This window comes from Diorhabda carinulata, chromosome 2, assembly GCF_026250575.1.
Source record: "Diorhabda carinulata isolate Delta chromosome 2, icDioCari1.1, whole genome shotgun sequence".
NCBI classification, from domain to species: Eukaryota; Metazoa; Arthropoda; class Insecta; order Coleoptera; family Chrysomelidae; genus Diorhabda; species Diorhabda carinulata.
In genome coordinates this window covers 26,650,036-26,663,065 of record NC_079461.1, presented here as the reverse complement: position 1 = coordinate 26,663,065, position 13,030 = coordinate 26,650,036, and the positions used below count along the sequence as shown (strand labels likewise).

Genomic DNA, 13,030 nt, shown 5'->3' with positions numbered 1-13,030 from the left:
CACAGATTAACCAAAACACCTCGAGATGGCAAAGAATTATCCAAACTAACAAGAAGAATGCTTTATTTTCAAAAAATTGTTTACAACTTGTAGACAAGAGCTTGTAAGTAACTCCAAAACAAACCCACAACACACTATATATTTAATAAGAAAGCACATGACACTGTTTCAATGCAAGGACAAACTTTAATACTTTATGTAGAGATTTTAACAGCTGTACCATTCAATAATTATAAAAAAATATTTGGAAATGATAAAATTCTAAATTTGTACACAAGAGTTTGTAAATAACTACGAAACAAACACACAATACACTATATATTTAAAAAAAACACAGTTCCAATGTCAGGACAAACTTTAATACTGTATGTAGAGATTTTAATAGTTGTACCATTCAACAGTTAAAAAAAATATTTGGAAATGATAAAATCTAAATTGGCTTCACTAACTTTGATATACTCTTAAATATATAAAAAAAATAGTTTTAATTGGAATAAATATTAAAACTTACGACTCGTCGTTCAATTTGTAGGGATATACTGAATCTATCCAAAACATGTAAATTTGATGATCCTTTATTCAAAGCAAACCTCCAATTATCCTTTGCTCGTCCAATCAAAATTTGTAAGTCTTTTAACTCTAAGCAATAAGAATCGTAAAGTTTCCTGTGCAAATTCATTTCGTTTAATAAATTTGTCTTATTTTCTATATCAGGTTCCCCAGATATTGTTTGCTCACCAGAAATACTTCCTTCACTAACAGGGGGTGTCGAACAAGGTGTCAAGTACATTTCTGAAACAGTAAATAAATAATGATTTTCTATATACTTTTATAAACATTTGCTGACATTTATCTGAAATTTGAGTTCTCTGATTTATTTTAAAAACTAGGTGAATACAATAATTATTCAAGCAATTTTTTATTTGTTATGCGTTTACAAAACGAGAGTATAATTTCTAAGCAATGAGTATCAAAACAGGATAAATTAGATATACAGTATTGAAAAATTTACAGAGCATAGGAATATCCATGTAATACCTTTAACCAACTTCATTACAATCTACTAGTGTAAGTTTCAATAGACATAGCAATAAATTGTAGTAAACTCGACTGTTCCATTCTTTCCACTTAATTAGAGTGTAGTGAGAATATGCGAGAAAGGATTTGCTCAGCCCACAATAAACGTGAGGTCGAAATTTATTTGGATAATAATTTCAATAATTGAATTATTTCTTTACACTCTCAGATCCCCAGATTTATCTTTAAATGATTATTAGATTTCAGATTTTTTAATATTTTAGCCTTTATTACAATAAAATTTTTTTCAATATTTCATTAAGTTTATTTTTGGAATTTCAATATTTTTTCAAATTTACTTTCTTTATAAACAACAAAAAATAATAAACAGTAACATAAATTTAAAAGTTAGACTGAAAAGTCACTCCGAAGTAGAAGAAGCCTCAAAAAAACTAACTAGTATACTGCAAGAAGCTGCCAAACAAGCTACTTCTCCAGAAGGGACACTAAACAACAATATTAATATTCCAATGGAAATCAATTGACTTAATGTTACGAAAAGAAAAGCAAGAACGAACTGGCACAGGAGTCATTCACATACAACTGACTAAGCAACAACCTTGAATTAAAACTGGAACAAATTCGTAAAACCAGTTTTTTGCAGCAAATAATAAACCTCAATCGTTACGATAACTCAATATGAAGACCAATTTCTAATTGCAACAGTATCAGAAACAATACAACAGAGAAGCCAAATGCATTACCAAAGGCTAGAATCACATGTTGATTCCCTATTCCAACTATTGATGCAAGGAAGAGACGACCAAAGCCTAAAGAGAAACTGGCCAACAAACCTAAACTGAGGTGTGGAGGAGATTTTTCACAAGACATATGTTAGGATTTTTTCACTGCAACCTTCAAGTTAACAAAATAACCTATAGAATTGTAAATTCTGATTATTATTAAATAAACAGTGAAAAAAAATTGTGACATGTTTTTTCACAGATAATATTTTTTATTTAATAAATTACAATTTGAAAATTCTCATTGTGGACTCAACATACATCCTAGCGTATGAATTGAATGCTAATAAATTACAGAAAAGAAAGGAACTAGAAAATGGACTGAAATCCACAGAAACAGCTAAATTTATGAATATTTTCCGCGACGTCCTATTGAAATTTACCCTGGTAGATTGGAATTAAGTTTATACCGACTTTAAATTTATATTTCTATGTTCTCCAAGATATTTTCCATTACCATATAGTAATTTGTTAAATAACAGAATCTAATAGCGTTACCGTCATCATCATCATCACCAACTTTAGCATCTGCTGCTATCTCTGTTTTATTGTCAGTTGCAGTATCTACACTATTGCTCAATTGCAATTTTCCAAAATCTATCACAGCCATAGCAGAGTTTTGATCACTAAATTGTTCTACTAATATTATCTGAGGTGCTGTTATATCTAATTCCAATTCCCATGTGGATCGGGTTACCTAAAATTAAATAAGTTTCAAATGTATTTGCTGGAGAAGTATAAATTATGTATATATGATAGTTATAACAAATATGCTTGGTATTCAATTTTTATAATCAATCTATTTACAACACCGCAATCCATTTTTCGATGTTCTTGAAAACAAAAAGAATACAATGTTACACTTCGTCTTCTTCCTGCTAACCTCAAACAGACAATCCCAAATAATATATTTACTTGACAGCCAGTAATGTGAGGAGTTAGTTTAAAACAAGGGTCTCCAAACTACGGCCGTGGGCCAGATCTGGCTTGCCAGTGCCATCAATCCGGCCCGCGATAGCTTTAGACTGTCATCTGTTACTGCTGTTACTATTGCTTTGATAAGTTGAATGGAAGAAAATGGAAACACAGAATGATAATTATTCAGTTTTATTTACTTGCAACGTAAAATTTTGATCACGCATATTTACAACTAACAAATAACAAACAGATATGAAATTAATCCCAACTTATAAAAAGAAATATGAAGTTAATCCCAACTATTAAATCAAAAAACAAAAAGAAAACACCAATGAGATTTATGGAATTGTGATTTTTCACCAATAATTGTTTGTAGTTGTGGATTAATTTTACTTGCACCAATTATTAAAAGAAATTTAAGATGCTCATCGGTCAATTTAGATCTGTAAACATTCTTTTTGTACTTCATCTTGGCAAACGTTTTTACACAAGTTCGTAGTACCAAAAACAGAAAACAACCCACGAGCAAATATATGCAAATTCTCAAATTGTACCGGCGGAAGACTTTTATAGAATTCCAACAAAGATGAATTTTGATATTTGATCATAAACATATTACCGCTCTGTAAATCAATAATTTCCATTTGGAATTTCGGAGCCTGGGTTTCATGTCACAATCAAAAGCATTTTGAAAAAGCTAAATTTCATTGACATCAAAGTCTGAGAAACGAGTAACGAATCTCGATATGTTGAATCGGCACAAGGGCGATGCTTCTCATTAAAAAGCTTTCGATCTTAAAGTACGGCAGTATAATATGGCAAGTCATTTTCTCCAATCTCAATAAAAATTAAAATTGTTTTGGCCCATGGAGCATACCAAAAAAATTATTCTCGCCCGAAGACTTCAACATTTAAAGACCCCTCGTTTAAAACATCAATATCAAGTAAGCTAGTTTCCAGAGCTCCGAGGAAATGAAGTTATTAAAAATCAATATATTAAAACGATTATTATATTCACATTTCCTCAAATACAGTCCTCTTTTTTCGAAGCATTTGCTAATTATCTGTATAATAAACCTTACCGTTCCTACTGAAAATATGTTTTCCCAATTTTTCATCAACTCTTTTTTAGTTTTGAGCTTCACAGCTTCTAACTGAAATTGAGCTACATCACGTTGGATAGGTAAATACATAAATTCTATAAGCCATTTCACTACATTTGGTTGATATACTATATCCAAGCTTTCCGATTTAACACTTAATCTAGAAGAAAAACATCAAATTTTTTACCAATTAAGTAGATGGATTGATCTTGAATTCATTTTAAGTAAAACAATATGGAATACATACCTAAAATCGGTTTTGGAGTTGGGAGGTTTCTTTTCATAAACTAAATAAAATAAACGGTCGTTAAAATAATCTGATTTGTTTAAACTACTTTTTTTATGACCTCTGAAACGAGTTGATGATTTTCTGTCAATTCCAGAAGGGCCCATCACAATAGGAAACATTGTATTTAAACTTATTTTGTCTTTCAAAAATAATGCATCCAAAGATAGTTCAATTATGTGGGATCTAGAGCGAGGTTTGCTTACAAATCCTAATACAAAGTTTTTAAATTCCATTTCCAACAATGACGAACTGCAAAATAATATGAATGAGAAATAATAAAATTTCAATTCAGTTTTGGTTATTATTAAATAAGAATTCCCACCTTTCATTTGTAGACTTATTCGTAGTACACAATCCCAGAGTTCCTGTTTTTAAGCAAAAATTGAATTTTCCAAATACTGCATCTCTTTTTAGATTTGTATTGTCATCTGCTGTATCGGCCAAAACTTGTAAAATTTCTCCTTCTAATTGAGTTGCATCTGATTGAAGCATTGTTGTTGTTTCATTAGACGTGGAATACCAACCCATCCAATTAGGAAACCACTTCACTAAAAGATTTCTTCCTTTCGATGAATCATTTTCATTGTTGGAATTTAACTGAGGTAATTTTACGGAATCTATTGCTATCTATACATAAAAATATATTTTTTCAATGCATAATTAATTAACAACAATTTTTTACCTTTCTCAAAATTTTCAAGTCTTCATATTCTCTACTCCATTCCACTTCCTCTTTAATTTTTTTTTCATCGGCAGATATGGTAGTACTAGGTACTGTCAAAATCTTTTTACATATTTGAACATATTTAACATTTTCCCTGGCTCTTTTTAAACAGAAATCCCAAGAGGGTTTTGGCCTGCAAATGGATGGTTGTTTTCCTGTGGGATAAATGCAACTGATTGCATAAAACCACCAAGCTCTTGCGTCTTGTTTAACAGAAGCTGTTGGTTTGTATCGACGATATTTTTTAAAACGATTGATGTCTCGCAGTCCATGAATACAGTTCACAATTTGGTTATATTGCCACTAAAATAATGACAAAGATACTGAACTATACAATAATGCAAATAGAGTTTTTAAATCACGTTTCGAATTTTATTTTAAAAAATTTAATAAAAGAACTATGATTGCCACTGTTCAATACAAGTACAATTAACACTCGATTATCCGGCAACTCGTGAGTGCGACACACTTAGTAATCTAACGTCTTGCCAATTGAGTCAAAATTCGAGGTTTTTTGGTTTTTATCTGGGTTTCTTTATTATAGTTGTATATATAACAAATGATTATCCGACTTGACAAATAATTCGAAGAATTTGAACGAAATTAGGCGACATATGGACGGCTGCTAGTCTGTTATATCGTTGATTTTTTCTTATGTATTTTCATTTATTTAGTTTTAAGAAGTGTTTCTGCTCGGTAGTTTTTTTTTGGTTTTTGTAATGTCGAGCAAAAGTGTTATTATAAAACAGAAATATAAAATCTTAACTCTTCCTGAAAAATGGGAAATAATTGAGAGATATGATCGTGGTGAAACTCCTACAGCAATATCTGAAATTTATCGCATTGGAAGAGCTATGGTTTACGACATTTTTAAAAATAGAGAAAATCTCGTAAAATCTGTTGAAAGGGATTCTAAAAGAAAAACTCTCATAACAAGCAAAAATCCCCAAGTTGAAATAGCCCTTTATGCATGGATCCAACAACAGAGAAAGAGACATGCCTTAATTTATAAAGACAACAAATTACGAAAAAAGATGACTTCGCGCTAGTGTTGGGTGGTTCGAAAATTATAACAAACGCATTGGTAATCGTTTCATACAGAGCGGTGAGAAATTATCTGCTGATGAATTTCTAATTTTATTGCAAATAGTACTGAACTGGGCCTTACACCTAAACAAGTATACAATGCCGATGAAACTGGCTTGAATTGGCGTCAACTTCCAAAGCATTTTTAACATCGGATGAACAGAAGGTTTCTGGTCGAAAAATGCAAAAAGAAAGAATCACGTTTATGATGTGTGCAAATAGGCTGGAAGTCATATACTTAAACTGCTAATTGTGGGTGAATCCAAAAATCCCCAAACATTCAAAAACACAAAATTTGAAAACCTTCCAGTTGTTTATGAGGATCAGAGGCACGCGTGGGTAATACAAAAAGTGTTCAATGACTGGTGTTCAATCCCTTTTTACCTGCTGTCAAAAAGCACTTGAAGAAAAAAAAACTGCCGATAAAAGCTCTTTTACTGCTAGATAACGCTCCTGGACATCCAGATATGGATGACTTGAAAGTTAAAATGAAAAATAATTACAAAGAGGTCATTTTTCTTTGGATGATAGAACTTTTTTTATTGTTTCTAACGTTTTATGTTATGTATTTGTCGAAAAACTCAACAGTTCTAATCCAACCAATGGATCAGAATGTCATCAAGACATTAATGCATTATAAAAAGCGCCTACTGATGGATATTGTGTACCAACCAGATGCAGACATGACATCACTTTTGAAGAAATTTAGCATTAAAGATGAGATTAATGCAGCATTTGCATAGCAATAAGTGAAACCGTCAACTCTAAATAAACCCTGGAAAAATATTTGGCTAGAAAATCCAATGCTCATACAAAATGATAACGAAAAAGAGAATGTTCATGATAGCAACGAACTTATAAATGACACTTTAAAACATTGCGATAAAATTAACACTCCTTCAGAATCTTGAGAAGACCTTAGAAGATGGATTATAGAAAATAACTTGAACCCTGACTATACAGACGAAGAGATAGTAAAAGAAATCACATCTAATGAAGACGAAACATTAGAGGAGCTTCCGAACGCTAAAAATTCTTTGAAGTAGCTATATCAGCTGCAAATGTATACTCTGGTGCGAAAAGTGGGAATTTGATTGCAACAATATTTTGGTTTCAAGAAGAAGCCATAACTAGTAGTCACCACATATAAAAAAATAAAAAAAAATGCAGACTATTCTAATGATTCAAATAAAACATATTATTTATGTTAAAACTAATTCCTAAACTAATTATGTGTGTATGTTTTTCAATTTTTTATAGGCTAGGTGTTGAAATGAACGATAGTATATTTTTCTGGAGTATATATATATTTGCGTATAGACTTCTAAAGTCGATCAAAGAAATACAATATTTGATAATCCGACGTTTTTTGGTAACCTGACAACCAGTCGGTCTCATATGTTTAGGATTATAAAGTACCAACTGTACATACATTTTCAAACATACAACAATATAAAAACACTTAAAATATCTAGTTAAAAAGCTTAATATTTGGGTACCTCATGAATTAAAAGAAATTAATTTAAAACAAAGAATCAACATTTGCGACATACACCTTAAACAAAATGAATCTGACTCTTTTTTGAAAAGAATCATCATTGGTGCTTAAAAACGGGTCCTGTACAGTAACATAATTCGAAAACGATAATGCAGCGAACATGATGAACCAACACAAACCACATTGAAAACTGAAATACAACAAAAAAGCTCATACTGTCAGTTTGGTGGGTATACAAAGGTGTGTAGTTTTTGAGCTGCTTCCAGGAAACCAAACGATCAATTCTGATGTTTATGGTCAACAATTAATGAAACTGGATGAAGCAATGAAAGAAACACGGCCAGAATTGTTAAATCGGAAAGGATTAGTATTCCACCATGATAATGCAAGGCCTCACACATCTTTGGCAACTCATGTGAAACTATTGAAGCTTTGCTGGAAAGTGATGTCACATCCTCCATACAACACAACCTTGATCCGGCATCATCTGATTACCATTTATTTTGAAGTTTGCAGAATTCTTTGAGTGGTCAAAATTTCACAAATTACGATGACCTTCAATCACACCTGGTTCAGTTTTTTGCTGATAAGAACCAGAAATTTTATGAACGCGGAATCATGAAGCTGAAAGAAAGATTGCTAAAGGTCATTGAGCAAAATGGAAAATATATAATTGATTAAAAACTATTCTTTGTTAGGAAAAAAAATGTTTTATTTATACTATAGGAATGAAATTACTTTGTCGCCAACCTACATACCCCAGATGTGGGAGCTAGTATTAACGAAAGTATCCCAGATAATTTTGCTCTTTTTTATTATATTTTATTACAGTAGGAATGTATATCCAAAAACTACTCAAGCAATCAAATACTAAAAAGTCTATTAATTGTTTGGCACACAAACGAGAAAAAATTATAGTGTTTGTGTTAATTGTAGGTTACTGCCCAAAAATATGAAAACATTAGCATATTAATAAGCTAAATTTTACGATATTGAGAATGTACCAAAATCTTGACAATCCAATGCACGTAATGGTTGGTTTACTAATTTTATTCAATATGTAATGCCTAAAAATAAGCCATTTTGTTTTCATTTCAAAAATCAGGTATAAATGTTGAGTAGTTTTGGATATCTTACTAAAAATGCTATTTTTGTTAATGGTAGTCTTACTAAGTCATACAACTTTGCTCATTGCTAACCTCACAGATAGATTGTTCATAAAATTGGAAATAAAAAAAAATAATAATAATAAAATCTGTACGATTGTAAAAATTTACAAATTATGTTGACTTTTCATTTAATAAAATAAGTTTCCTTATTGAAATAAACAGGTTGAGAGTAGTTCTTGAAATTAATAGTATAGCATAGGATGATACTCATTGAATAATTAAGTTTCAAACTATTTCAGATGAATAAATATTAGTGTACTTACATCTACTAAAGATAAATGTACTTCTTCTAATAAGAGATCACAAACATATCTTGGTATGGAGGATCTTAACGGTTCGCTACTTCTTTTTCTTTTCAAATGAGCTTGGGCACTTACACCAGGGAGTAAATAATTTTTCGTATTTTTATCCAATTTATCTCTGCTCATAGCCTCCTAAAAGGATTAAATATTTTTTCATGTTATTTTACATTAAATATAAATTAAATGTAGATAAAAATAAAATATTTGAAATAATCATCTAAAGGTTTGTATAAAAGAAATTCTATGTATCCACTATTTGAGAATATTTCTGGTTTATCCATCCATGTCTTCTTTGGTGTGCATACATACATACTCAAAACTGAAACATTGTATCCAGAGGGGAAGTAACTTTAAATTACTTCACCCCAAGTTCTGAGGCTTTATATCTAAGAGAATAAATAATAATGTTTTTAGAGATTAAAACAATTACCAACACACCTTTAGTATGGGAATAATGGCTCTCATTTATAAATGTTAGAATAAATTATATACTACTCAATTTAAACAATAAAATTATCAATACATACTGCAAGGTTAGCAACATTTAAAGATGATAAAATTTCATTTTCGTCCATGTTCATCCAATACAATCCAAATTCTTTCAATTCAAGAATTTTAAAAGAATCTTCATTTGGACCAGGATGGACAAATTTTGGTAGCCAATTCTGATCACAACTTTGGGCTATTAAAGATCCTAATGTTAAACCACAAGCAAATGCTTGGTTTGGAAGGCTAACTGAATCTTCATATCTAATATGAATATCTTGTACACGCAACTAAAAGAAAAAATAATTATAATCTTAATGTAAAATTGATATTTATCATTTCCATAATTTTAATCAATTATACATCTGAAAAAATATTGAATTCAATTTCACTTTAAGTAGGACATAATATATTAGCAATAAATTTATTATTTCAATTTTTCTATTTGTTCTTAACTTCTTCTACATATAGAAAACCTAATATATGATCTAAGTTGATCAACTAGTTATTTTTTAAATTTATATGGAGTAGTGATGTGGATCAAGCAAATGCCCAATGTATAACTATATTAAATTACCATAAATAATTCAGATCTCTCGGCTTCTAGCATTTGAACTAAATTTTTTTATGTACCAATAAATTAGCTGAATTTCATTTTTTGATTTTTGGAATATGTATAGTTTTTGAACAAACAACAGCATTATTATTATTGCTCGATTTCACTCAGTTCCATAAGAGTTCATAATTTGAATAAGTTGATAAGACCGTACACCCAGAGTGCTATTTTTGCATTCAAATGTATTGTATTAGTATTGTAGTACTTTTTGTATCATATGCGCCTTACTTCACTGCCTATTGGTTTTGTAGGAGTTTGTGGGATAGGAACTCACAATAAAAATAGAAATCAGCTAATATGTGACAGGGCAGCTGAACTAACATATCTAGCTTATAATTGGAAATTGATGCACAAAACTCCATAAAAAATAATTAAGGAGAATGACAAAGAGAAAGGTACAGAAAATAATGAAGAAGAGGAAGTTTGGGTTCTGAGAAATCAGAATCTGAATGTGAGATACTTTACTCTTATAAGGATAATACTGAAAGTAAATGAAGCTGTGCAAAAAATTAGCCAATTACACTCAATTTGTTTTTTATTAGATGGCCTGTGATCTGGCTCAATATATATTATCTATACTAAAATAAAAATATGTTGTATTTTAAAATTAAGTATATATATTTTTATTACAGAAATAAAAAGCACTACAAATTGGTGTTGACTGAGAAGAAAAGAGAACTTAAAACAGCTAAAAATGCTAAAAACACCATAATTTTTTTTTCGTTGATAATTGATAATTGTTGCCTAATTGTCACAATTGTATTTCTTATTTTTTTCCCGAAAAAGCATTACATATTTTATAATATCAATCCTAAACAATTGTTTGTTTGTTTTTTGCATTCATCCTGTTTTATCAAAAATAAAAAATATAAATATAAATGTACAGAAAATTTGATCAGTAATATATTATCAAACCAGATTCTGTATCATTAAAAAGTGCTTATTTGACAAAGATTGGTAGATTGGAACCTAAGTCACATCATCATTAATATTTTACTTAATGCAACCATAAAGAAAAAAAAAATAAACAGATTATGGAAACAAATCATTTATTTACCAATTAAAAATTGTTTCTGCCTAATCAACATATACTTAAAAAAAATGAATCACTATATCAACAACTTACTAAGGAGATTTTTTTGTACCTGCATTAAGATAAGACTATTAAAATACTTATAATGTATCCATACTCTTTACTAATTTTGTATGATAATTGTTCAAAATATATTCTTAATTGAATATACAACAAAGCTCATATCTCCCCTTAAATAGTGTCACAAATAAAAAAATTAGAAAATATCTTTTATAGTACTATTGGTGCAAGAAAACTTGTAAATCTAATCTCGAATCAAGTCATTTAAGTAGTTGTGGTAACTTTGTCAGTTTTTCAGTTACCATCAGAAAAGTGAATAATAAAGTTAGAATTACAGTCAAACATCGATATAACGAATTCCTTGATATAAAGAATTTTTTGAATCCCCTAGAACTCTTCATAAAATATAATGTAAATTTTACCTAACGAATTTTTTTAGTCAAAAACATGATATAAAGAATTTTAGACGATCCTGGAAAAACAATCCTCTAAAATCACCTCTTTACAACTGATTTTTTTCCTGGTAAAAGAAATCACCTTGATGTAACAATTTTCTTATTCAGAACCTCAATCTAGTGAATTTAACTGCTAGTTTATTGAACTGCCTCCATCTATATAATGGCAAATACAATGAGAGTTTTATTTTATTTTATATACATTTTATAATGCATTATCAGCAGGTTAAACATCAATCAAAAATTGATCAGCATTTCCTTTGAACCTCGATATAAAGAAATTTCACCAACTGAAACCTCGTTATAACGAACATCGCTATAATGTAATATGAGATAAAACGAATATTTTGTTCTATATCCTTGAGAGTTGTTATATCTAGGTTTGACAGTAATATCTTATACTTATTACTGGATAGTTTGTTTTTTTATTATCATGAAACTATATCAGCGGAGGTGTGAAATTTTTGAAAAACATTTACAATATTTATATTTTGAATACCTCATCTCATGATTCCTAGAATGTTTTATACTAACCTGTAAATTTTCTATTATATCTGATAATAGACCTGTTCCATAGCTGTACCATGAAGAATAACTGGATGAATAGTAAGCTGAGTTGTAATCCTGGCCATATTTTCCAAGTCTCCATTCAGCTTCAAGAGAATCTAGAGCAGTCAACTTCATTTCATGCCTAGATAAATCTTCTGCTTCACAGTCCCACTAAAATAGATTATTTACTTTTTTATTAGACAAACTAATTCTAAACATTAAAAGCCATTAATTTTAACAAAATAAATAATTGAACACTTCAAAAGACATACATGAAATTTAAATAGAATATATTGTGAATACTTACGTGGTCTAAAGATAAAGGAGTAGCGACTAAACATAACTGTTCTATAACTATAACCCACGGCGCTGATCTAATCTGACTTACTGGTACTTGCAATTGAATTTTCCCTATAAAACCAGTTTTGATTTCAACTGGTAATCCTAAATGTCGAAGCGCATCTTTTTTTAAGGGTAAATTTTCCAACTCTACTTTTCCTATTAATATACAAATATACTCATTTAACATGTTCCCTTTTAGTTATTTTTAAATTACCTGATAATAGTGCAATACTGAGTTGATCTGTGTTGAGCTCTATATATCTTCCTAGGTATGTATTTAAGACCCATGCTACTAGGCCTTCCAACATTATTTGTTGCTGTTTAGAGACCACAAAACTGTTTTATATGTAAAGATTACAGGTTTAAATAACGAAAACAGTTTTTTTTTTAAATTCTGACACTCGTAGTAGATTATATTTTGTGTATCTTCAGATTAAAAAAATATACCTTAAAAACAGTGTCGTTCACCTAAACATTATTTAAATACATTATATTACTATTCCAGAAATTTAACCTATAAAAATACCGAATTAACATATCACATCAGTAGATGTCAGATGACATAATTGAATGATTAACT

General features: G+C 29.7%; 1 protein-coding gene across 1 annotated transcript in view; it reads right to left on the bottom strand.

The window, feature by feature from the left end:
- Window positions 1–12,990, bottom strand: part of LOC130903787 (intermembrane lipid transfer protein Vps13D) — a 43,854-nt gene extending 30,864 nt beyond the window's left edge. Inside the window, exons 1-11 of the mRNA XM_057816114.1 lie at window positions 12,665–12,990; window positions 12,416–12,606; window positions 12,094–12,279; window positions 9,437–9,685; window positions 8,871–9,041; window positions 4,813–5,157; window positions 4,453–4,757; window positions 4,089–4,379; window positions 3,821–4,001; window positions 2,319–2,517; window positions 512–792 (exon numbers count right to left, since the gene is read on the bottom strand). Of these exons, the coding sequence (XP_057672097.1) occupies window positions 512–792; window positions 2,319–2,517; window positions 3,821–4,001; window positions 4,089–4,379; window positions 4,453–4,757; window positions 4,813–5,157; window positions 8,871–9,041; window positions 9,437–9,685; window positions 12,094–12,279; window positions 12,416–12,606; window positions 12,665–12,758 (2,493 nt within the window). The 5' untranslated portion in view covers window positions 12,759–12,990. The remainder of the gene's footprint in view (window positions 1–511; window positions 793–2,318; window positions 2,518–3,820; window positions 4,002–4,088; window positions 4,380–4,452; window positions 4,758–4,812; window positions 5,158–8,870; window positions 9,042–9,436; window positions 9,686–12,093; window positions 12,280–12,415; window positions 12,607–12,664) is intronic.
- Window positions 12,991–13,030: the final 40 nt, after the last annotated feature.